The sequence below is a fragment of the Mauremys reevesii genome, linkage group 14 (assembly GCF_016161935.1).
Source record: "Mauremys reevesii isolate NIE-2019 linkage group 14, ASM1616193v1, whole genome shotgun sequence".
Lineage (NCBI taxonomy): Eukaryota > Metazoa > Chordata > Testudines > Geoemydidae > Mauremys > Mauremys reevesii.
The window spans coordinates 14,214,579-14,239,691 of record NC_052636.1 but is presented as its reverse complement, the minus strand read 5'-3'; the positions used below and the strand labels follow the sequence as shown (position 1 = coordinate 14,239,691).

Genomic DNA, 25,113 nt, shown 5'->3' with positions numbered 1-25,113 from the left:
GCAGTGTCGCCGGTCCTCTCCCACAGCGCCTCTGCACTTTACGGCTGCGTCGCGACGCCTCTCTCAAACGGTCGCCGCCGCGCTTTACGGCAGCTTTTACGGCAGCCTGTCAAACGGCCACCGCTCATTTCAGACGGCGCCGGCGCGCTTTACGGTAGCATCGACCATTTCCTCTCGCGACAGTCTCGCTTTACGGCAGCGCCGCGCCGCGCTGTCCCGCGAGGGACGCACGACCGCTCCTCCCGGCAGGTTGATGGGGCTCTCAGGGCCGCCTCGTTTTACGGCACCATGGAACCGGGTCGGGGGGGCGCTTTACGGTAGCGTCCGGGGCCCTTTTCGCTTTTACTGCGCTCGGGGAACAGTCCCAGCCCTGCGTCCTCGCTTTACGGCACAGGGTGAAGGCTGCCAGCCGCCGGGCTTGACGACCGACTCACCACAGACCAGCTTTTGCGACACACCGGAGGGATCGCTTTACGGCAGCGTGGCATTTACCAAGAAGAACGGGGGCGGCTTCGCGTCACTGACGCTTTACGTTGACACGGCAGCGTCTGTTGCTAGGGCCCGCCGTGAACAGGCCCCGTCCCCGCGTCGCCTCTCGCACTTAGGCGGCATCGGCTTTGTTTTACGACACTGTCGTGCTCCACCAAACCAGGATGTTTTGCTTGACGGCAGCGTGGCCACAATGCTTTTCCCCTCCTTGCAGCTGTTGCCCGGGCTCCGGGAGGGCGGGGCTGGGGAAGGGGGCGTGACGCAATGACACCCAATGGAAATAGGAATTGTCCCGGGGAAACCGTCAGCAACCGGCTAATTAGTGCCAATCCCTGGTGCCCTTTTAATTAGTGCAAATGACTGGTGCAATTCACTAAGGGGCAGAACTGGTGCAAGTATCAGGCGTGCAACGAAACGTCTAGTGCAAAGCGGTGCAATGAAGCCGCTCGTGCACACAGTCGTGCAAGCGATACTTTAGTGCAAGGGAGGGGTGCAACACATTAGTGCAAGGGAGCGGCCCTCCACCCTGCTGCCCGGGCCGTCGTTTGCCCACCCCTGAGGGGGATTAGCTAGTCTGCCCTCCGGCAGGTCACACGGAGCCCAACAATTTACTCCGGATTAAAGCATCGGCCAGAAAAGGCATCTGCTCCGGATCGGCAGCCGGCAAGAGAGGGAGAACGCAGCACTGCCCTTGAGAGTTTGATCCCGTAGCTAAGCCGCCCCGGGACCCCTCTCCGAGGCGGGGCTGGGCTCCGCGCCTCCCCGTGCGCCCCGGGTCCCCTCCCCGAGGCGGGGCTGGGCTCCGCGCCTCCCCGTGCGCCCCGGGACCCCTCCCCGAGGCGGGGCTGGGCTCCCTGCGCCTCCCCGTGCGCCCTGGTCCCCTCCCCGAGGCGGGGCTGGGCTCCCTGCGCCCCGGGACCCCTCCCCGAGGCGGCGCTGGGCTCCCTGCACCTCCCCGTGCGCCCTGGTCCCCTCCCCGAGGCGGGGCTGGGCTCCCTGCACCTCCCCGTGCGCCCCGGGTCCCCTCCCCGAGGCGGGGCTGGGCTCCCTGCACCTCCCCGTGCGCCCCGGGTCCCCTCCCCGAGGCGGGGCTGGGTTCGTGCGCCCTGGTCCCCTCCCCGAGGCGGGGCTGGGCTCCGCACCTCCCCGTGCGCCCTGGTCCCCTCCCCGAGGCGGGGCTGGGCTGGGCTCCGCACCTCCCCCTGGTCCCCTCCCCTCCCCGTGCGCTCTCTCCTCTCCCCCCCACCCCGTGCAGGAGGTGTCGGTGCCTCCTTGCGCGGCTGGCTCCAGGGCTGCTCTCGTCTCTCTCCTCCAGGCGCTCGGCTGGTTTCGGAGCTTTCTCCGCGCCGGAGCGGGCCGGGGAGCCCGGACCTCAGTGGCTGGTTCTCTTCCCTCCGTCCAGGATGACGGTGAAACTGGACTTCGAGGAGTGTCTGAAGGACTCTCCCCGGTTCAGGTGGGTCTCACGCTCGGGCGGGGAGGCCGGTTCGGGGCCGGTTCCGGTCCCGTTCCCCCCCCGCACTGGTCTCAAACCTCCCCTTCCCCGGGGCAGCTTGTGCGCTTTTACGCATCTCTCCGTGCGCCTGGGGCGCGGGTGCCAAGCCGTGCCGGGGCGGGAAGCGAGGACAGAGGTGGGGGGCTGGTGGCTCCCCGGCTCTGTAGCGGGGGGGGGGGTGGAGCAGTGTCCCCTGGGACCTGGCCCTCTGTAAAGGCTGGTTAATTTATTTTTCAGGGCTGTTCCCAAGCTGGTTATATTGCGGGGGGCAGGTTGAGCGGTTGGGGAACCCCTCGGCCAAACAGCCCCCCTCAATTTAATCTCTCGGGGAGGGGGGAGAGCCTGGGGGAGCTGGGAGCCGTCTCCCTCGGGGTGAAACTGGGGGGTGATCCTCTGTCTTGGGGAGGGGTATTGGGGGGCTGTGAGGTGACCCCCTCACCTGCCCCCGTGCCACCCCCCTGTAGTCCTCCACTCCACCTCGCCCCCGCCCCCTCTCCAGGTGTCCCCCCCTCAGCAGACATTATCCATCCCTCTGCTCTTCCCTGCCCCCCCGTGTCCCCCCTCCCATACAGCCTGCACCCCACTCCCGCTCGTAACACACTTCCTGCGTGGGTCTTCCAGACGCCAGTGAGCCCACGTGGCGTGAGGTTCCCCCCCCCACGCACACCCTGAAGCGGGGGGGCAGGAAGCGGCCGGTGCGCAAGGTGCTGCGCAACCCGAAGGGCCGGAAACCGGAGCTGCGGCCGGGGAGGATGAGCAGTTGGGGGCGGGGAAGACGCGGCTCCCCCCGTGGTGATCCGGGACCCTGGGGCAGGGGACAGAGGGACAGATACACACGCCCCTCCCCTCCGAGGGGATCAGGGCTCTGGGGCAGGAGACAGAGGGACAGATACACACGGCCCCCCCCGAGGGGATCAGGGCTGTGGGGCAAAGGATGGACACACACGGCCCCCCGAGGGGATCAGGGCTCTGGGGCAGGGGACAGAGGGACAGATACACACCGCCCCCCACCCCCCGAGGGGATCAGGGCTCTGGGGCAAAGGATGGACACACACGGCCCCCCGAGGGGATCAGGGCTCTGGGGCAGAGGACGGAGGGACGGACACACATGCCCCCCCCCCCGAGGGGATCAGGGCTCTGGGGCAGGGGACGGAGGGACGGACACACATGTCCCCCCCGAGGGGATCAGGGCTCTGGGGCAAAGGATGGACACACACGGCCCCCCGAGGGGATCAGGGCTCTGGGCAGAGGACGGAGGGACGGACACACATGCCCCCACGAGGATCAGGGCTCTGGGACAGGGGACGGAGGGACGGACACACATGTCCCCCCCGTGGGGATCAGGGCTCTGGGGCAAAGGATGGACACACACGGCCCCCCCGAGGGGATCAGGGCTCTGGGGCAGAGGACGGAGGGACGGACACACACGGCCCCCCCAAGGGGATCAGGGCTCTGGGACAGAGGACGGAGGGACGGACACACAGCCCCCCCCATGGGGATCAGGGGACAGAGGGACGGACACACACGCCCCCCCCCCCCATGGGGATCAGGGCTCTGGAGCAGGGGATGGAGGGATGGACACACGGCCCCCCCGCGGGGATCAGGGCTCTGGGCAGAGGACGGAGGGACGGACACACACGGCCCCCCCGAGGGGATCAGGGCTGTGGGGCAGGGGACAGAGGGACGGACACACACGGCCCCCCCGAGGGGATCAGGGCTCTGGGGCAGAGGACAGAGGGACGGACGAGGGGATCAGGGCCCCAGCAGGCCCAGGGGGCAGGGAGGGGTTTGTAGCAAGGGGCTCTACCCGCCTGGCTGCGTCCCCATGCCCCGGTGCCGCTTTGGGGAGGGGGCGTAGCTCCCCCCCCCCAAGATCTGTGTCCCTCGGGGGGTGTCCCTCGCTCTATCTCACACACACACACACACGTCCCCCTTCTGTGTGCGTGTGTGTATTGAATCTCTCTCATACCCCCGCAAACACACACACCATGTCCCCCTCGGGTGTGTGTCTCTCTCTCCCAGCCAGCCCCCCCGCCCGCCGTGCCCCCGATACCAGGGCGGAGACGGGGCCCACCCAAATCTGCTGCCACTTCCCTCCCTCACCCTCCTTTTTGGGGGGCAGGAGGCGGGCAGGAGGCCCCCAGTGCATGCTGGGATGGCTGGGCGCCATCTTGGCCCCCTGAACCAGACAGTTCCCACCCTGGGGCCGGGGGGCAGCCGGTGCCCCCTAGAGGGGACAGGCCCCTGCCCCATTCCCTGCCCCCCTGAGCCAGCCAGTCCCCGCCCTGGGGCCGGGTGGGAGCTGGCGCCCCCTAGAGGGGACAGGCCCCTGCCCCATTCCCCGCCCCCCTGAGCCAGCCAGTCCCTGCCCTGGGGCCGGGTGGGAGCCGGCGCCCCCCAGAGGGGACAGGCCCCTGCCCCATTCCCCGCCCCCCTGAGCCAGCCAGTCCCCGCCCTGGGGCCGGGTGGGAGCCGGCGCCCCGTAGAAGGGACAGGCCCCTGCCCCATTCCCTGCCCCCCTGAGCCAGCCAGTCCCTGCCCTGGGGCCGGGTGGGAGCCGGCGCCCCCTAGAGGGGACAGGCCCCTGCCCCATTCCCTGCCCCAGAGAACGTGTCTCCCATGATCCTCTCTGCTCGCGTCAGAGGTGGTTTTGCAGGGTTTATTTTTTCCATTTCCAAAATGGTCCCCGCCCTGCCCCGCCCTCCCCCCCCCCCCCGGTAACGGGTGTGGGGGGGTTGCCAGGCGACGGGGGGGGGGGTGACGGGAAGTGGTTGTGGGGCTGATGAAGGTAGCAGGCCCAGGCCGGAAAGAAGCGACCGCAAGGGAGAGCGAAAGGCGGCTCCTGGGGTGGGGGGGGGATGGGTGCTGCCGATTTACACCCCCCCTGGAAAAATACCTCTCCTTCCTCAGCCCCCGTTGACCCCCCCAGGAGCCCTGGCCCCTGCCCCATTGACCCCTGACACTCCCAGGAGCCCCCCCCGCCCCATTGGGCCCTGACACCCCCTCCCGTCCCCCATCTCCTAGTGAGTCCTGATGTCCCCCATCCTCCCCGTGGCCCCCAAATGGCCCCCAGCAGTCGACCCCAGGGCATGCCCCCACCAGCCCCACCCTCCCCTAAGCAGCCCCCAATCTCCCTGCCCCTGGGACCCTGATCCCTTCCCCAGCCCCGCCCCGGGAAACCCAATCCCCACCCTCCAGCTGCCCCCTCCCCTGCCGCCATGGGGCACCCACTCCAGCAATTCCCGGGGTGACCCTATGGTAACAACGCGCCCCCTCTCCCCGTGCTGTGGGAGGGTTTGGGGGGCTGTTAGCGACCCCCAGATCCTCCCTTAACCCCGTCCTGCCCCCCCCAGGGCTGCTGTCGAGGGGGTGGAATGTGATGTCTTTGAGCTGGAGACTCGGCTGGAGAAGGTGAGGTGGGGGGGGAGGGGAAGGGACCCAGGTGTCCTGGTATCTACAGAGCTGACCTGGGGGGGCTGAATGGAGGGTGGGGGGGGGGCTGGTTCTGTGGGGACGGATGGAGGGCAGGGGCTGGCTCTGGGGCTGGATAGTGGGGTGGCTGGCTCTGGGGGCTGGATGGAAGGGGGCTGGTTCTGGGGGCTGGATGGAGGGCAATGGGGTTAGTTCTGGGGCTGGATGGAGGGTGGGGCTGGTTCTCAGGGGCTAGAGGAGGGCAGGGGCTGGATGAGGGCAGTGGGGTTAGTTTTGGGGGGCTGGATGGAAGGTGAGGGGCTGGTTTTGGGGGGTTGGATGGAGGGTGGGGGCTGGTTCTGGAGGGAGCTGTATGGAAGCGGGGGGCTGGTTCTGGGGGGCTGGATGGAGGGCAATGGGGTTAGTTCTGGGGCTGGATGAGGCAGGGGTCTGGTTCTGGGGCTGGATGGAGGGTGGGGCTGGTTCTGGAGGGGCTGGATGGAAGGGGGCTGGTTCTGGGGGCTGGATGGAAGCAGGGGCTGGTTCTGGGGCTGGATGGAAGTGGGGGCTGGTTCTGGGGGCTGGATGGAGAGCAATGGGGTTAGTTCGGGGGCTGGATCAGGGCAGGGGCTGGTTCTGGGGGCTGGATGGAGCAGGGGCTGGTTCTGAGGGGCTGGATGGAGGGCAGTGGGGTTAGTTTTGGGGCTGGATGGAAGGGGGCTGGTTCTGAGGGGCTGGATGGAGGACAGTGGGGTTAGTTTTGGGGCTGGATGGAAGCGGGGCTGGTTCTGGGGGCTGGATGGAAGGGGGCTGGTTCTGGGGGCTGGATGGAGGGCAATGGGGTTGGTCTGGGGCTGGATCAGGGCAGGGTCTGGTTCTGGAGGGAGCTGGATGGAGGGTGGGGCTGGTTCTGGAGGGGCTGGATGGAGAGCAGTGGGGTTCTGGGGGCTGGTTGGAGGGCAGGCGGCTGGTTCTCGGGGCTAGAGGAGGGCAGGGGCTGGATGAGGGCAGTGGGGTTAGTTCTGGGGGGCTGGATGGAAGGTGGGGGGCTGGTTCTGGGGGCCGGGACGGGAGGCAGGGTGGGGCTGGTTCTCGGGGGCTGGAGGGGGGCACTGGTTGGGGGGTGAGTCACAAGGGGGGGCCCAGGCTGCGTGTGGCTGACCCCCCCCGTCTCCCCGACAGCTGCTGAAGCTCTGTGGGGCCATGCTGGATTCGGGGCGCCAGTACTGCGCCGCCAGCAAGGCCTTCCGGGGTGCGCGACCTCTCCCAGCACGCCCAGGGGGACGCCATGATGAGCGTGAGTCTCCCCACCCCCACCCCGGCCGGGCGGGGGGGGCCGTGGGGCCGATTCAGGGGGGATCTGAGGCTGGCGGGGTGTGGGGCCGATTCAGGGGCATATGGGTCTGGGGCGTGGGGCCGATTCAGGGGCATATGGGTCTGGGGGCATGGGGCCGATTCAGGAGATCTGGGGCTGGGGCTGATTCAGGGGATATGGGGCTGGGAGGCCCGTGGGGCCAATTCAGGGGATCTGGGGCTGGGGGTGTGGGGCCGATTCAGGGGCATATGGGTCTGGGGTCCCGTGGGGCTGATTCAGGGGATCTGGGGCTGGGGGTGTGTGTGGGGCCGATTCAGGGGCATATGGGTCTGGGGGCCGTGGGGCCGATTCAGGAGATCTGGGGCTGGGGAGCGATTCAGAGGCATATGGGTCTGGGGCGTGGGGCCGATTCACGGAGATCTGGGGCTGGGGGCCATAGGGACGATTCAGGGGATCTGGGGCTGGGGTGTGGGGCCGATTCAGAGGCATATGGGTCTGGGGCGTGGGGCCGATTCAGGAGATCTGGGGCTGGGGGGGCATGGGTCTGATCCGGGGGGGCTCCGAGCCAGCTGGGGTGGGGGGTGCTCCAGCTCTGCCCCTCCCCCCCCAGCTCCCCTAGGGGCACGGGGCGGGGGGCTCAGCTGGGAGCGCTGGCCCCCCCACCCCCAAGCAGGCAGCGCTGGCCCCCATGCCCCAGTGCGGCCCTAGGGGGCGCTGTAGTGCGGGGTCTCCTTAGCCTGGGGAACTCCCTGCCACATGACGCTCTCTCTCTTAAGGGTGCAAAGAGGAGGGGCTTGGCCTCGGGGCCGGGGAATCCCCTGGGGCGGGGAACGGTACAGGGGCATTGACACACAGCGGCTCGGGGAGGGGGCCCGGCCGGCCCCTCACTCACCTTCTGCCCCTCTTTCTGCCCCCCCCAGGAGTGCCTGGAAAAATTCTCCGACAGCCTCAACCAAATGATTGACAACCAAGTGGTGAGAGATGCCCCCCCCCGTTCACCCCTCAGGCCCTGCCCCCCAACACCTCTGACTCCTCCCCCTCCAGCTGGGCCCCCACCTCCGTCCTGCTCTAGGCTTCTCTGCCCCCTTTGCCTGGGGGGGGCCTTTCCCCTCCCACCTGCCCTGGTCCAGCCCCCGCCTCCTTGGGACCCCCTTCCCCAATGCCCCCCCGGCACCTTTCCTGATGTGGGGGTGTGGGGTGAACCCCAAGTAGAGTCATCCGGCTCGATCTCCCCCAGGGACCCCCAACTATCGCAGATCTCCTCTCCCTCCACCCGGGGGTTCCCCCCAATCTCTGACCCCCTCTGTCCTCTCTCTGGGGGTTCCCCAATCTCTGACCCTCTCTCCCTCCACCCTGGGGGTCCCCCCAATCTCTGACCCCCTCCTTCCTCTCTCCTTGGGCCCCCCAATCTCTGACCCCCCTCCATCTCTCTGGGGGTTCCCCCAATCTCTGATCCCCTCCGTCCTCTCTCTGGGGGTTCCCCCAATCTCTGACCCTCTCTCCCTCCACCCTGGGGTCCCCCCAATCTCTGACCCCCGCTCCTTCTCTCTGGGGGTTCCCCCAATCTCTGACCCTCTCTCCCTCCACCCTGGGGTTCTCCCCAGTCTCTGAGCCCCTCCCTCCTCTTTCCCTGGGTCCCCCAATCTCTGACCCCCGCTCCATCTCTCTGGGAGTTCCCCCCAATGTCTGACCCCTTCTCCATCTCTCTGATGGTTCCCCCAATCTCTCACCCTCCTCCTCCCTCCTCTCTCCCCAGGCCCCCCCAATCTCTGAGCCCCTCCTTCCTCTCTCTGGGGGTACCCCCAATCTCCGACCCTCTCTACCTCCCCCTGGGGATCCCCCCAATCTCTGACCCCTTCTCCCTCTCTCCCCAGTCCCCCCAATCTCTCACCACTGAGCCCACCGAGCTGTGACACCCCCAGTCTCTGACCCCCCCCTCACCCCTTTCCCGGCTTGTTGCAGGAGCTTCTGGATGTCACCCAGCAGTCGTCCCGGCAACACATCCATACCCTGGTGAAAGAGTGAGTTTGGGGGCGGCTTGGGGGGGCAGGAGGATGGGGGGGCTTCCAAGGGGTATCTGGGAGGGGCAGTTTTGGGGAGGGGCAGGGTAGATGCTTAGGGCTGTGTGTGGGGGAGGTGAGAGGTTGGAAACAGATGAAGGGGAGCGTTGTGGGGGTGCCCTGATGATCGGGGGGGGCTGGGTGGATTTAGGATGAGGCGCCTGGAGTGGGGAGGGGCTGGATTTGGAGTTGGGGCTGGTTGGGGGTGGGTTGGGTTCTGGACGGGGTGGGAGGGGTGCCGATTCTGGGTTGGGGGCAGCGAGGGGCCGGGTTTGGGGGGGCCGGGTTGGGGGGGCGGTTTCGGGGTCCCCCCTGACCCCCCGCTGTCCCAGGGACGTGAAGCGGTTCAAGGAGGCCCGGAAGGAGTTCGAGCGGGGCAGCGAGGGGCTGGCCAGCGCCTTGCACCACAACGCCGAGGTGCCGCGCCGGAAGCAGCACGAGGCCGAGGAGGCCGCCCTGGCCCTGCAGGCCGCCCGCACCAGCGCCCGCGCCCGCGCCCTCGACTACGTCCTCCAGGTGGGCACCGGGGCAGGTGTGTGTCTGGGATCGGGTGTGTCGGAAAGGGACCCTGGCGGCGTTGGGTGTCCGGTCGGCGGCCCGGCAGGGCTAGCAGGCTCCCAGGAAGCAGCCAGCACGTCCCAGCTCCGGCTCCTACGCGGAGGGGCAGCCAGGGGGCTCCTCGTGCTGGCCCCGCCCCAAGCACCACCCCCACAGCTCCCATTGGCCAGGAACTGCACCAATGAGTGCAGTGGGGGCGGAGCCTGCGGAGGGGGCAGCGCGCAGAGCTGCCTGGCTGCCCCTCCGCGTAGGAGCCGGAGTGGGGACGTGCCGGCTGCTTCCAGGAGCCGCTTGAGGTAAGTGCCTGCACCCCTGACACTCTCCTGCACCCCAAACCCCTCATCCCCAGCCCCACACCAGAGCCTGCACCTGCAACTGGAGCCCTCCTCCCCCCTGCCCCCTAATCCCCTGCCCCAGCCCGGTGAAAATGAGCGAGTGAGGGTGGGTGGCACGAGGGAGCGAGGGGGGGGAACGGAGTGAGTGGGGGCGGGGTTTTGGAGAAGGGGCGGGACATGGGCGGGGCCTCAGTGGAGGGGCGGGGCCAGGGGTTGGGTTTTGTGTGCATAGAAAGTTGGCAACCCTAGTGTGGGACTGGTGGGGTTGTGGGGCCGGGAAGGAGAGGGGCCCGGGGTGGGGATCTGGGGGCCAGTGAAGGGAGGGGGCCCGGGTGGGGGATCTGGGGAGCAGTGAAGGGAGGGGGCCGGGTAGGGGATCTGGGGGCAGGGAAAGGGAGGGGCCTGGGGTGGGGATCTGGGGGGGATCTGGGGGCAGTGAAGGGAGGGGGCCTGCGGTGGGGGGGATCTGGGGGGCCGGGAAAAGGGAGGGGCCTGGGGTGGAGGGCATCTGGGGAGCAGGGAAGGCAGAGGTGGGAGGGATCTGGGGGGACGGGGGAGGAGTCTGGGGTGGGGGTATCTGGGGGCAGAGAGTCCTGGGATGAGGCTGGGACTGGGGAGCAGGAGATGGGTTGGGGGGTCTCTGGAACTGGGGGTGTCTGGGGGGGCTCCGGGGCTTCCTAGGCCTGGGGGGTGGGTGGGGGGAGGGGGCTGGAGCCCCTCTGGGGCAGGGCTGGGAGTGGAGAGCTTGGCGGGGGGCGATCAGCCCCCTTGTTCTCTCCAGAATTGACCCACTGAGTTGCCCCCCCTCCCGCCCCCCAGATCAACGTGATCCAGTCCAAGAAGAAGTTTGAGATCCTCCAGTTTGTGAGTCGGGTGATGGTGTGGGGGGTTGTGGGAACAGGGGGCTGTGAGGTGAAATGGAGGGATTGGGGTCTGTGGGGAGAGATCACTGGGGGCAGGGGTGTGGGAGTCCTGGGGGTCTGTATCTGGGGCTGGGCAGGGGTGTGGGGCTCTGAAGGGCATTGGGGGCCATCGGGGATGGAGGGTAAAGAAGCTGGGGAGGATGCAGGGGTAGGGACAGGATGGGGGCTGTAGGATGGGGATGGGGGCAATGCGGGGCTGCGGGATGTGGGGCTCGGGGGCAGTGGGGGCTGTGGGGTTCAGGGTTCAGAGGGGGCAGTGCGGAGGGGCAGGAAGGGGGTTCAGGGGAGGAGGAGGGGCTGGGGGCAGTGCATAGCCAGGCTGTGACCCCGCCCGTCTGCCCCAGATGCTGGCGCTGATGGACGCCCAGGCCTGCTGCCTGCAGCAGGGGCACCGCCTGGCGGAGCAGCTGGAGAAATACCGCCGGGAGCTGGGCGCCCAGGTGGGGGCCGGGGGCAGAGGGATACGGGGGGGGCAGGTCCGGAGGGGGCGGGGCCATGGGAGGGGGCGGTGACTTCCCAACCGGGGGCCATGCAGCAGACAGGATGCCGGCGCTCACATCCCGGCCGGCGGCGCGGGGCCCCGGGGGCTCCTCGGCCCGGAGAACAGGCCCCCGCGCCCGCGGCCTCCGGGCCCCCCGCGGCCAGGTGAGTGCAGGACGCCTGGGTTCTCTCCCCGGCTCTGGGAGGGGAGTGAGGGCTGGTGGGTGAGAGCAGGGGGGGCTGGGAGCCAGGACTCCTGGGTTCTCTCCCCGGCTCTGGGAGGGGAGTGGGGGCGGGTGGGTTAGAGCAGGGGTGGCTGGGAGCCAGGACTCCTGGGTTCTCTACCCGGCTCTGGGAGGAGTGGGGCTGGTGGGTTAGAGCAGGGGGCTGGGAGCCAGGACTCCTGGGTTCTCTCCCGGCTCTGGGAGGAGTGGGGCGGGTGGGTTAGAGCAGGGGGCTGGGAGCCAGGACTCCTGGGTTCTCTCCCGGCTCTGGGAGGAGTGGGGCTGGTGGGTTAGAGCAGGGGGGGCCGGGAGCCAGGACTCCTGGGTTCTCTCCCCGGCTCTGGGAGGGGAGTGGGAGCTGGTGGGTTAGTGGGGGGGTGGGATACAGTGTTGGGGGGTGGGCTGTTGGCGGGAGGTCATAGGCTGCATGGTGCGCATGTAATAGGGGATCAGACACCCCTGGATCTAGCAGCTGTAGGGGGGAGGGGTTCACCTGGGTGATTTCACAGCCGCCCCCCCCCCCACGAACTACAGCAGCTGCCAAGGTTGACACTCGCTCGGCCGCTTCCTGTTTTCACTTCAGGTTTCCTGCTCAGTGACCTCTGACCCCCCCCCCCCCGACTTGGGGGGGTTCCTGCTGGGGCAGTGCGGAGGAGTGTAGGCTTGGTCCCTTCCCAGCCCAGATGTTAAGGGGGGGGTGTGTGTGGAAAATCAACAGGGCTCAAATGCCCGGCGCAGAAGCTGTGGGGAGAGAACCCAGGAGTCCTGGCTCCCAGCCCCCCCTGCTCTAACCACCAGCCCCCACTCCCCTCCCAGAGCCAGGGAGAGAACCCAGGCGTCCGGGCTCCCACCCCCACACTAACCCACCAGCTCCCACTCCCCTCCCAGAGCCGGGGAGAGAACCCAGGAGTCCGGGCTCCCACCCCCACACTAACCCACCAGCTCCCACTCCCGTCCCAGAGCCGGGGAGAGAACCCAGGAGTCCTGGCTCTCGGCCCGCCCTGCTCTAACCACCAGCCCCCACTCCCCTCCCAGAGCCGGGGAGAGAACCCAGGCGTCCTGGCTCCCAGCCCCCCCTGCTCTAACCCACCAGCCCCCACTCCCCTCCCAGAGCCAGGGAGAGAACCCAGGAGTCCTGGCTCCGAGCCCCCCCTGCTCTGACCCACCAGCCCCCACTCCCCTCCCAGAGCCAGGGAGAGAACCCAGGAGTCCTGGCTCCCAGCCCCCCTGCTCTAACCACCAGCCCCCACTCCCCTCCCAGAGCCAGGGAGAGAACCCAGGCGTCCGGGCTCCCAGCCCCGTGCATGGCCGGGGCAGGAGGTGTCTGGGAAGTTCACCCGCCGTCCTTTGCCCCCCGCAGCTGCACCAGCTGGTCCTGGAGTCGGCGCGGGAGAAGCGGGACATGGAGCAGAGACACGCCATGATCAAACAGAAGGTGGGTGTGGGGAGCTGGGGGCAGGTGTCGGGGGAGGGGGCCTCCGGTGGGTGGGGGTGGGCGGGGCCTTCTGGGGGGAGACAGCTCTGGGGTGCAGTGGGAGGAGCCTGTGGGCTGGGGGTGTGGCTACGGTTTGGAGGGGGGGGGCCTGGGCCAGTGAGCACCTGGCTGGGGGCTAGGTATGGGGGGGTGAGCCCTGGGGGTTTGTGGGCAGGGGACAGGGCTGGCTATGGGGCAGGGGGGGCAGCGGCTGGTGAGGCGAGGTCGGGGGTGGGTGGAGTCGGTGCTGGTGTAGGAGAGCAAGGCCCAGGTGGAGGCGGGGCTGGTGGGGTGGGGGCGGGGCTTGATGGTGTGGGGGCGGAGCTTGGCAGGGTGGGGGCAGGCCTGGCAGGGTGGAGGCGGGGCTTGGAGGGGTGGAAGCGGGGGCTGCAGTGGCTGGGGCAGGGTCATGGGAGGGGGGAGCCTGGCTGGGGCTGGTGGGGTATGGGGGTGGAGGTGGGGTCGGGGCTGGAGCTGGGAGAGCAGGGGCAGACCCTGGGGTGGAGGCGGGGCTGGTGGGGTGGAGGCGGGGCTGTGCAGGGTGGGGGCAGACCCGGGGGTGGAGGCGGGGCTCGGTGGGGCGGAGGCGGGGCTGCAGCTGGCGGAGTGGGGGCGGGCCCCGGGGGGTGGAGGCGGGGCTTGGTGGGGACCCTGGGGGTGGAGGCGGGGCTGGCGGGGTGGGGCAGGACCCTCCGGGTGGAGGCGGGCTTGGTGGGGACCCTGGGGTGGAGGCGGGGCTTGGTGGGGACCCTGGGGTGGAGGCGGGGCTGTGCAGGGTGGGGCGGGACCCTGGGGTGGAGGCGGGGCTGGCGAGGTGGGGTGGGACCCTGGGGTGGAGGTGGGGCTGGCAAGGTGGGGCGGGGCTGTGCAGGGTGGGGCGGGACCAAGGGGTGGAGGCGGGCTGGCGGGTGGGGGCGGGGCTGGCAGGGTGGGGCGGGACCCTGGAGGTGGAGGCGGGGCTTGGTGGGCTGGGGCGGGGCTGTGCAGGGTGGGGCGGGACCCTGGTGGTGGAGGCGGGGCTGGCAGGGTGGGGTTGGGACCCTGGGGGTGGGGCGGGGCTGTGCAGGGTGGGGCGGGACCCTGGGGTGGGGCAGGGCTGTGCAGTGTGGGGCGGGACCCTGGGGGGGGGGACCCTGGGGCGGGGCGGGGCTGGCAGGGTGGGGCGGGACCCTGGGGTGGGGGCGGGGCTGTGCAGTGTGGGCGGGACCCTGGGGGTGGGGCGGGGCTGTGCAGGGTGGGGCGGGACCTGGGAGTGGAGGTGGGGCTGGGGGGGGGTCGGTGGGACCCTGGGGTGGAGGTGGGGCTGGCTGGGTGGGGCGGGGCTGGCAGGGTGGGGCGGGACCCTGGAGGTGGAGGCGGGCTTGGTGGGCTGGGGCGGGGCTGTGCAGGGTGGGGCGGGACCCTGGGGTGGGGGCTGGAGGCGGGACCCTGGAGGTGGAGGCGGGGCTTGGTGAGGTGGAGGCGGGGCTGGCAGGGTGGGGGCGGGACCCTGGGGGTGGAGGCGGGGCTGGTGGGGTGGGGCGGGACCCTGGGGTGGGGGCGGGGCGGAGCCGGGCTGCGGAGGCGGCCCGGCCCCGCCCAGTGACGCCCCTGCCCCAGGACCGGTCCCAGGACGCGGCGGTGCTGGCGGGGCGCGGGGAGGCGCCGGACGGGGTGGTGATGGAGGGGTACCTCTACAAACGCGCCAGCAATGCCTTCAAGACGTGGAGCAGGTCAGAGAGCCCCTGGGCCCCCACGCCCCAATTCCCTGCCCCCAGGCGCATCCGCATCCGTCCGGGGAGCCACACGTCCCACCCCCACCCACCTCTTTCCCCTCCCCCCCTCCCCGCCCCCTTATGGCACTGCCCCCCCCCCCCGCAGGTGGGGGGCTGTGCGCCCCGAACCCCTCTCCCCCCCACTGACAGCCCCCCCCGCTCTCCGCCAGGCGCTGGTTCTCCATCCAGAGCAATCAGCTGGTGTATCAGAAACGGGCCAAGGTGAGTGGGGGCGTTTTTTGGGGGGGGGAATTGGGGGACCCCCCCAAGAAGTGGGGGGGACGGGGCCCGGCCAGGGGTGAGTTTGGGGGGCTGTCTCTCTGTAGCGGGGAGGGGGCTGATCTCAGCCGGCCTGGGGGTGTGGAGGGAGGTTTTCCTCTCTGCCCCCCCCCGGAGGCAGGGTTTGGGGGGGCTATGGGGTGCCATCTCTCTGCCCCCCTCCCCCAGGACGCGCTGACGGTGGTGGTGGAAGATCTGCGGCTCTGCACCGTCAAGCCCTGCCCCGACCACGAGCGGCGCTTCTGCTTCGAAGTCGTCTCCCCCTCCAAGTGAGTCCTGCCCCTGCGGCCCCCAAGCCTCCTCGCTGCCCCCCAAACCTCCCGCTGCCCCCCTGCCCCCACGCTATGCCTCCCCAACCCCATCACCCGCTTCCTCTCCCCTGCTCAGCCGGGACTCCCCTGGCTGGGAGGGGGCCCCACGGAGCCCCAACGCCCCATGTCCCCCGCAGGAGCTGCCTGCTGCAGGCCGGCTCGGACAGACACCAGCAGGCTTGGCTGACCGCCGTGCAGAACAGCATCGCCTCGGCCTTCAGCGAGGGGCGGGCCGAGCCCCCCGGCCAGGTACGGACCCCCCCGGGGCCCCCCATCCCCGCCCCCATCAGCCGGGGGCGGGCCGAGCCCCCGGCCAGGCACGAACCCCGGGGCCCCCATCCTCCCCTTCAGCCGGGGCGGGCCGAGCCCCGGCCGGTCTGGACCCCCGGGGCCCCGTCCCCTCCCTTCAGCTGGGGCGGGCCGAGCCCCTGGCCAGGTGCGGACCCCGGGGCCCCATCCCCTCCCCTTCAGCTGGGGCGGGCCGAGCCCCTGGCCAGGCACGGACCCCGGGGCCCCCATCCCCTCCCCTTCAGCCGGGGCGGGCCGAGCCGCCTGGCCAGGTACGGACCCCGGGCCCCCATCCCCTCCTTCAGCCGGGGCGGGCTGAGCCCCGGACAGGTACAGACCCCTGGGCCCCCGTCCCCTCCACCTTCAGCTGGGGGCGGGCCGTGCCCCCCGGCCAGGTACGGACCCCCCCGGGGCCCCCCATCCCCTCCCCCTTCAGCCGGGGGCAGGCCGAGCCCCGGCCAGGCACGGACCCCGGGGCCCCCATCCCCTTCCCCTTCAGCCGGGGTGGGCCGAGCCCCGGCCAGGTGCGGACCCCGGGGCCCCATCCCCTCCTTCAGCCGGGGCGGGCCGAGCCCCGGCCAGGTCGACCCCGGGGCCCCATCCCCTCCCCTTCAGCCGGGGCAGGCCGAGCCCCGGCCAGTGCACGGACCCCGGGGCCCCATCCCCTCCCCTTCAGCCGGGGCAGGCCGAGCCCCGGCCAGGTGCGGACCTCCGGGGCCCCCGTCCCTCCACCTTCAGCTGGGGCGGGCCGAGCCCCGGCCAGGTACCCCCTGGGGCCCCCATCCTCCCCTTCAGCCAGGGGCGGGCCGCGCCCCCCGGCCAGGTACCGACCCCCCCGGGGCCCCCCCGTCCCCTCCCCCTTCAGCTGGGGGCGGGCCGAGCCCCCCGGCCAGGTACGGACCCCCCCGGGGCCCCTCCGTCCCCTCCGCCTAGGGGTAGGGGGGCTGCGGGTGGGGAACATGGGGGCTGTAGGGGTAGGGAGTCGCCGTGGGGGAGTGGGGGGCTGCGGGTGTGGGAAGGGGGGGCTGCGGGCAGGGAGCGGGGCGCCGTGGGGAGGGGGCCGTGGGTAGCGGAGGCCCCAGGCACCCGCCTAACCCCCCCGCCCGCCCCAGCACCCGGGCGCCCGGCCTCGCTGGCGGGCGGCACCCTGGAGGCGTCGGGCCGGGGCCCGCGGGCGGGCGGGGACAAGCGGGTGCTGGACCAGGTGCAGCGGCTGGAGGGGAACGCGCAGTGCTGCGACTGCCGGGAGCCCGCGCCCGAGTGGGCCAGCATCAACCTGGGCATCACGCTGTGCATCGAGTGCTCCGGCATCCACCGGTACCCCGTGCCCCCGGTGCCCCTGAGCCCCTGTGCCCCTGTGCCCCGGTGCCCCCAATGCCCTCCCGAACCCGATCTCCCCGCCTGGGCATCACGCTGTGCATCGAGTGCTCCGGCATCCACCGGTACCCCGTGCCCCTGAGCCCCCGTGCCCCCAGTGCCCCTGAGCCCCCGTATCCCCACTGCCCTCCTGAACCCCGATCTCCCCGCCTGGGCATCACGCTCTGCATCGAGTGCTCCGGCATCCACCGGTACCCCTGTGCCCCCGGTGCCCCTGAGACCCCCAATGCCCTCCCGAACCCCGATATCCCCCCGCCTGGGCATCACGCTGTGCATCGAGTGCTCCGGCATCCACCGGTACCCCGTGCCCCCGGTGCCCCTCTGAGACCCCGTGCTCCCTGAGCCCCCGTATCCCCACTGCCCTCCTGAACCCCGATCTCCCCCCGCCTGGGCATCACGCTGTGCATCGAGTGCTCCGGCATCCACCGGTACCCCTGTGCCCCTGTGCCCCCGGTGCCCCCAACTCCCGCACTGCCCCGTACCCTCCACTGCTCTCCTGAACCCCGATCTCCCCGCCTGGGCATCACGCTGTGCATCGCCTGCTCCGGCATCCACCGGTACCCCTGTGCCCCCTTGGTGCCCCCATACCCTCCAAGGCCCTCCCGAACCCCGATATCCCCCCGCCTGGGCATCACGCTGTGCATCGAGTGCTCCGGCATCCACCGGTACCCCGTACCCCTGAGCCCCTGAGCCCCCTGGTGCCCCTGTGCCCCCTGAGAACCCCCGTGCCCCTGAGCCCCCGTATCCCCACTGCCCTCCCGAACCCGATCTCCCCACCTGGGCATCACGCTGTGCATCGAGTGCTCCGGCATCCACCGGTACCCCTGTGCCCCCTGAGACCCCTGTGCCCCTGAGCCCCCGTATCCCCACTGCCCTCCTGAACCCCGAGATCCCCCCGCCTGGGCATCCCGCTGTGCATCGAGTGCTCCGGCATCCACCGGTACCCCCCGTGCCCCCCAGGGCCCCCCGTACCCCCCGGTGCCCACCTGAGCCCCCGTATCCCCACTGCCCTCCTGACCCCCGATCTCCCCCCGCCTGGGCATCACGCTGTGCATCGAGTGCTCCGGCATCCACCGGTACCCCTGTGCCCCGGTGCCCCTGAGACCCCCGTGCCCCCTGAGCCCCCGTATCCCCACTGCCCTCCTGAACCCGATCTCCCCGTCTGGGCATCACGCTGTGCATCGAGTGCGCCGGCATCCACCGGTACCCCTGTGCCCCCTGGTGCCCCTGTACCCCCAATGCCCCTGAGCCCCCATACCCCCACTGCCCTCCTGAACCCCGATCTCCCCACCTGGGCATCACGCTGTGCATCGAGTGCTCCGGCATCCACCGGTACCCCGTGCCCCCTGGTGCCCGCGAACCCCTGTGCCCCCAGTGCACCCGTACCCCCAATGCCCTCCTGAACCCCGATCTCCCCCGCCTGGGCATCATGCTCTGCATCGAGTGCTCCAGCATCCACGGTACCCCTGTGCCCCCAGGTGCCCCTGAGACCCCCGTGCCCCTGCCCCCACTGCCCTCCTGAACCCCGATCTCCCCGCCTGGGCATCACGCTGTGCATCGAGTGCTCCGGCATCCACCGGTACCCCGTGCCCCCTGGTGCCCCTGAGCCCCCCCTGGTGCCCCCTGAGCCCCCCTGTACCCCCATTGCCCTCCTGAACCCGATCTCCCCGCCTGGGCATCACGCTGTGCATCGAGTGCTCCGGCATCCACCGGTAACCCCTGTGCCCCCGGTGCCCCTGAGACCCCGTGCCCCTGAGGCCCCCCGTGCCCCCACTGCCCTCCTGAACCCCGATCTCCCCTGCCTGGGCATCACGCTGTGCATCGAGTGCTCCGGCATCCACCGGTACCCCTGTGCCCCCGGTGTCCCCTGAGCCCCAATGCCCTCCTGAACCCGATATCCCCACTGCCCTGCCTGGGCATCACGCTGTGCATCGAGTGCTCCGGCATCCACCGGTACCCCTGAGCCCCGGTGCCCCGGTGCCCCAACTCCCCACTGCCCCTGTACTCCCACTGCCCTCCTGAGCCCGATCTCCCCTGCCTGGGCATCACGCTCTGCATTGAGTGCTCCGGCATCCACCTGTACCCCGTGCTCCCCCATAACACCTGCCCCACTGAGCCCCCGGCCCCTCACTGCACCCCACCCCTCCACTATCCCCAATCTCCTCCTGCCCCTCCCTCCTGCATCCACCTGCCTCCCCCGCCCCTGATCTCCCCTCGCGCCCCCAGCCCGGCCCTCGAGAGCTCCGGTGCCCATGGGCATTGGGGGCAGCCGAGGATCCTGACCCCTCCCGCTCTCTGTCGCAGGAGCCTGGGGTCCATTTCTCAAGGTTCGCTCCTGACGCTCGACTCCTGGGAGCCGGAGCTCGTCAAGGTAACGATGGGGGGAGGGAATCGCTCCGGGAGGGGTCGTGGGGGGGTGGGTGTAAGGGGGGGGCAGGGGAGGGGGCTGTTTGCCTAGGAACTCGTTCCCCGCCCGTTGGGGGGTCAGGCGGGCCGGTCGCTGGGCCAGGGGGGGTCAGGGCTGGAGTTGGGGTCAACATCTGGATGATGACTGCCCCCCCCATGTGTCCCTTCTCCCCCCCCCCCAGCTGATGTGCGAACTGGGGAACGGAGCCTTGAACCGCATTTACGAGGCGCGTGTGGACGAGATGACGGTCAAGAGACCCCAACCCGGCTGCTCGGTGAGGCCCCCGTCCTCCCCTCGCGCCCCGAACGCTCCAGCCCCTCCCGTCCTCCTCCCCAGTGAGGCCCCCAGTGCCCCCGGACCCTCCCCAACCAGGCTGCTTATGGTGGGACCCCCTCCACCTCCACAACCCCCCCCCCCGTGAAAGGCTGTGTGTGTCCCCCCCGCCCCCCAATCTCACCCCCTCCGTGGGCTCCCCCCGCAGGGCAGAGAAGGAGAGCTGGATCCGGGCCAAGTACGTCGAGAAAAAATTCATCACCAAGTTGCCGGAGGCGCGGCTCAGCCGGGGGGGCCGCCGGGGCCCCTCGGACCGGGACCGGCCCCTCCGGCCCCCCCTCAAGCCCAAACCGGGCAGCGTTGGCCGGGCTGCAGGTACCTGATGGGGGACGGGGGGGGATCCCGTCGGGGGAGTGTAGGGCTTGGGGTGGGGTGTGTCTAAGCCAGCCCCCTTCGTCGGCCCCTGCAGGGACAGGGGGGACGTGTGGCTGGGCGGTGGGGGCATGTGGCTGGGTGGGGCGGTGTGGCTGGAGGCGGTGTGGCTGGGTGGGGTGGGCGTGTGGCTGTGGGGCGGTGTGGCTGGGGGCGGTGTGGCTGGAGGGTGGTGTGGCTGGGTGGGGGCGTGTGGCTGTGGGGGCGGTGCGGCTGGGTGGGGACATGTGGCTGGGGGGCGTGCGGCTGGTTTGGGGGCGTGTGGCTGGGTGGGGGATGTGTGGCTGTGGGGGGTGGCTGTGGGGGCGGTGTGGCTGGGTGGGGATGTGTGGCTGTGGGGCAGTGTGGCTGGGTGGGGGTGTGGCTGGTTTGGGGGGTGGTGTGGATGGGTGGGGATGTGGCTGGGTGGGGGCGTGCGGCTGTGGGGCGGTGCGGCTGGGTGGTGGGGATGTGTGGCTGTGGGGGTGGTGGCTGGGTTGGGGGCGTGTGGCTGTGGGGCGGTGCAGCTGTGGCTGGGTGGGGGCGTGCGGCTGTGGGGGCGGTGCGGCTGGGTGGTGGGGATGTGTGGCTGTGGGGTGGTGTGGCTGGGTTGGGGGCGTGTGGCTGTGGGCGGTGCGGCTGTGGGGTTGGGGATGTGTGGCTGGGTGGGCGGTGTGGCTGTGGGGCGGTGTGGCTGGGTGGGGGACGTGTGGCTGTGGGGCGGTGTGGCTGGGTGGGGGCGTGTGGCTGTGGGGCGGTGTGGCTGGGTGGGGGCGTGTGGCTGTGGGGCGGTGTGGCTGGGTGGGGATGTGGCTGTGGGGCGTGTGGCTGGGTGGGGGCGTGTGGCTGGGTGGGGGGTGTGGGGCTGGGTGGGGATGTGTGGCTGTGGGGGCAGTGTGGCTGGGTGTGGCTGGTTTGGGGTGGCTGTGGATGGGTGGGGATGTGTGGCTGGGTGGGGCGTGCGGCTGTGGGGCGGTGCGGCTGGGTGGTGGGGATGTGTGGCTGTGGGGTGGTGTGGCTGGGTTGGGGGCGTGTGGCTGTGGGGCGGTGCGGCTGTGGGGTTGGGGATGTGGCTGGGTGGGGGCGTGCGGCTGTGGGGCGGTGCGGCTGGGTGGTGGGGATGTGGCTGTGGGGTGGTGGCTGGGTTGGGGCGTGTGGCTGGGGGCGGCTGTGGGGGATGTGTGGCTGGGCTGCGGCTGTGGGGCGGTGTGGCTGGGTGGTGGGGATGTGTGGCTGGGGGTGGTGTGGCTGGGGGGGGGTGTGGCTGTGGGGATGTGTGGCTGGGTGGGGTGTGGCTGGGGGGCTGGGTGGGGGGGATGTGCGGCTGTGGGGGGCGGTGCGGCTGGCTGGGGGGGACGTGTGGCCGGATTCGGGCCTGGGCGTAGCCTGCTGGCCATGGCCGGTGGCCCCGTCCTGACAGCGCGCCCCGCTCTTTCCCAGCTCCGGGCTGGGAGGCGGCTCCCCGACCTGCGCAGCCTCCACCCGGGGGCGCTGCTCTACTGGGCCGCCGGCCACCAGAACCTGCCCACCATGGCCGACGCCCTGGCCCACGGCGCCGACGTCAACTGGGTCAACGCCGCCGAGGAGAGCCGGACCCCCCTGCTGCGGGCCGTGGCTGTGGTAGGTGGGGGGGACGGGGAGGGGGGGCTTAGCTGGGGGGCAGCATTAACCCCTCGTGCCCCCGGCTCACCCCGACTCTCCCCGGCCCCAGAACTCCCTGCTGGCCTGCGAGTTCCTGCTGCAGAGCGCCAGGGCCAGGGCCGGCAGCGGACAGCGCGGGCCCCACCACCACGGGGCGGGGCCCACCCTGGGGGTAGGTCAGAGGGGGCCACCCGAGGGGAGGCCATAGTCGGGGGCCGGGGGGCCCGAGAGGTCATAGGTCAGGGGCTGGGGCCCAGGCGGTCAGGGGCTGGGGCTGCCTGAGAGGCTGGCCCACGCACCCATCCTGGGTCATAGGTCAGGGCTGGGCCACACCGGGTAGGTCAGGGGGGCCGGGGCCCACCCGAGAGGTCATAGGTCAGGGGGGCTGGGGGCCGCCTGAGAGGTCAGGGGCTGGGGCCCACCCAGTAGGTCAGGGGCTGGGGGCTGCCCGAGAGGTCAGGGGCTGGGGCCCGCCCGAGAGGTCATAGGTCAGGGGGGCTGGGGACCACCCGAGAGGTCATAGGTCAGGGGGGCTGCGGCCCACCCGGTAGGTCAGGGGGGCTGGGGCCTGCCCGAGAGGTCAGGGGGGCTGGGGCCCACCCGAGAGGTCATAGGTCAGGGGGGCCGGGGCCCACCCGAGAGGTCATAGGTCAGGGGGGCTGGGGACCACCCAGTAGGTCAGAGGGGCTTGGGCCTGCCCGAGAGGTCAGGGGGGCCGGGGCCCACCCGAGAGGTCATAGGTCAGGGGGGCTAGGGCCCACCTGGTATGTCAGGGGGGCTGGGGCCCACCCGAGAGGTCATAGGTCAGGGGGGCTGGGGCCCACCTGGTAGGTCAGGAGGGCTGGGGCCCACCCGAGAGGTCATAGGTCAGGGGGGCTGGGGGCTGCCCGAGAGGTCATAGGTCAGGGGGGCTGGGGGCCGCCCGAGAGGGATCATTCATGGGGGCTGCTGTTCCGCACCTGGCCACGAGATGGCGCCAGCCCCGACGCCCTGGTGGCACCCGCCACCCCTGGGGTGCGCCGGCGGCGAAGCTAAGCAGGGCCGGGGCCGTGTTCCCCGACTGGATGGGGGACCTCGCCCCCCCCCACCGGGCGCCCGCCTGCCTCTCACGGCTCTGCCCCTCTGATAGGCTGGCCTGCCTGTTCCTCAAGCGGGGGGCCAACCTGAACGCGGTCGACGCGGAGGGGAAGGACCCGCTCTCCATCGCCATAGACACGGCCAACGCTGACATCGTCACCCTGTGAGTCTCTCCCCCCCCCGGGTTGGGGGGCTGGGGGTGGGGGGTGCTGATGGAGGGGGAGGGGTGAAGCAGGGAGATGGGGGAGGGGAACTTGTCTCATTTTCTGCCCCTCCCACCCCCCCCGCCACCCCTACAGGCTGCGGCTGGCCAAGATGCGGGAGGCGGAGGTCGCGCAGGGACAGTCAGGTGGGTGTCTTGTCTTTGGGGCCCAGGGCTGGGGACAGGGGCTGTGGGGCAGGACTGGGGGCACCGGCAGAGCTGTGGGGGCAGGGGCTGTGGGGCGGGACTGGGGCACCGGCAGAGCTGTGGGGGCAGGGGCTGTGGGGCGGGACTGGGGGCACCGGCAGAGCTGTGGGGGGCAGGGGGCTGTGGGGTGGGACGGGGGGGGGCACCGGCCGAGCTGGGGGGGGCAGGGGGCTGTGGGGCGGGACTGGGGGGCACCGGCAGAGCTGGGGGGGTCAGGGCTGAGCTGGTCGCGGGCGGCTGGTGGGGAGTGAGGGGCACCGGCAGGGCTGGGCTGGCAGGGGCTGCGGGTCAGGTGTGCGGGGCTCCGGCAGAGCTGGGAGGGGGCAGGGCTGGGCTGGCAGGGGCTGCGGGTCGGGAGTGAGGGGCACCGGCAGGGCTGGGGGCAGGGGTTGCGGGTCGGGAGTGAGGGGCACCGGCAGGGCTGGGGGCAGGGCCGGGCTAGCAGGGGCTGTGGCGCGGGATTGGGGGCACCGGCAGAGCTGTGGGGGGCAGGGGCTGTGGGGCAGGACTGGGGGCACCGGCAGAGCTGGGGTAGGGGGCTGCAGGTCGGGAGTGAGGGGCACCGGCAGAGCTGGGGGCAGGGGCTGTGGGGCGGGCCTGGGGGCACCGTGCCCCACTCCTACGCCCTGTGCCCCAGGCGACGAGACCTACCTCGACATCTTCGGGACTTCTCCCTGATGGCGTCCGACAACCCCGAGAAGTTGACCCGCCGGGACCTGACACTCACCACCCTCTAGCCCACCCCCCTCCGAGGAGGGGGGGCGCCGCCGAGCCACCATCCCCTTGTGTGTGCGCGGGGCGGATCCTCCCCACTCCTGGCTCCTCCCTTCCCGGCTGGGAGGGGCAGCGAAGCAGCAGGGACTCCCCCCCCGCCCCCACCCCTGGGCTGCTTTGTTAATGACCATAACCCCCCCCCCCGTTCTTCTGCTGCTTTGATGTGACTCTTGGGTACGGGGGCCGTAGGGGCCAATCTCCTCTTCTGCCCCCCATCACAGGCCCCCCAGATCGCCCCCTCATTGCAAGGCAGGGGCTTCTCCCTCCGCCCACCTCCATTATGGGGAGGGGCTTCTCCCTAGCCCCCCTTGTGGCCCCCAGATCCCCCCCCCGTTTATGGGGTAGGGGCTAATCCCATATCCCCACCCTCCTATTTATTGTTTCTATGGGACCATCCTCCCTGTTCGTTGGTTTGACCCTCTCCATGTACACGCATGTGGCCCCCATCCTCTGGTTCCTTTGGGGGGGGGCATCTTTGAATGGAAGGGAAGGGGGATCCCCCCACCCCGGGGGAGCAGCGGGAGATCCGGGCATCTGTACAAAGCTGGCATGCAATAAACAGACCAGACTGGAAAATCAGCTCCTGCTTCCACCTCTGGGGCGGGGCGGCCGGTTACCCAGGGACCCCTCGCCCGGCGCTGAGATGCAGCCACCTCTGGGGCGGGGCGGCCGGTTACCCAGGGACCCCTCGCCCGGCGCTGAGATGCGGCCACCTCTGGGGCGGGGCGGCGATTGACACAGGGCAGTTGCTAGATTCATCCCCTGTTTCTCCATCTCGCCACCAGGTGGCAGCGTTGGGTTGACCCTAGTGGCTGGAGGTGGCAGCGTTGCCAGGTGGGCGCAGCCGGGACCTTGGATCCACTGGCACAGGGATCCCTCTGGCTCCCAGCCCCCCCTGCTCTAACCACCAGCCCCCACTCCCCTCCCAGAGCCGGGAGAGAACCCAGGAGTCCTGGCTCCCAGCCCCCCTGCTCTAACCACCAGCCCCCACTCCCCTCCCAGAGCCGGGGAGAGAACCCAGGAGTCCTGGCTCCCAGCCCCCCTGCTCTCACCCACCAGCCCCCACTCCCCTCCCAGAGCCGGGGAGAGAACCCAGGAGTCCTGGCTCCCAGCCCCCCCTGCTCTATCCCATCAGCCCCCACTCCCCTCCCAGAGCCGGGGAGAGAACCCAGGAGGCCTGGGGCCCAGCCCCCCCTGCTCTGAACCACCCGCCCCCACTCCCCTCCCCGAGCCGGGGAGAGAACCCAGGAGTCCTGTCTCCCAGCCCCCCCTGCTCTAACCCACCAGCCCCCACTCCCCAGGGAGAGAACCCAGGAGTCCTGGCTCCCAGACCCCGCTGCTCTAACCC

At 70.9% G+C, this 25,113-nt stretch overlaps 1 protein-coding gene across 1 annotated transcript; it reads left to right on the top strand.

The window, feature by feature from the left end:
- The first annotated feature begins 159 nt into the window (after window positions 1–159).
- Window positions 160–23,787, top strand: ACAP1 (ArfGAP with coiled-coil, ankyrin repeat and PH domains 1). The gene is given in 27 exon segments (XM_039499688.1): window positions 160–1,186; window positions 1,805–1,945; window positions 5,338–5,395; window positions 6,578–6,642; window positions 6,644–6,692; window positions 7,631–7,684; window positions 8,673–8,731; window positions 9,103–9,286; window positions 10,483–10,527; window positions 10,931–11,026; window positions 12,651–12,725; window positions 14,364–14,476; window positions 14,689–14,740; window positions 14,966–15,066; window positions 15,246–15,357; window positions 16,509–16,538; window positions 16,586–16,713; window positions 19,078–19,144; window positions 19,362–19,453; window positions 19,659–19,812; window positions 21,305–21,484; window positions 21,576–21,681; window positions 21,826–21,841; window positions 22,635–22,745; window positions 22,882–22,931; window positions 23,629–23,652; window positions 23,655–23,787. Coding segments are annotated over 26 exon segments (2,148 nt in total). The 5' UTR covers window positions 160–1,186; window positions 1,805–1,892; the 3' UTR covers window positions 23,729–23,787.
- The last annotated feature ends 1,326 nt before the right edge of the window (window positions 23,788–25,113 follow it).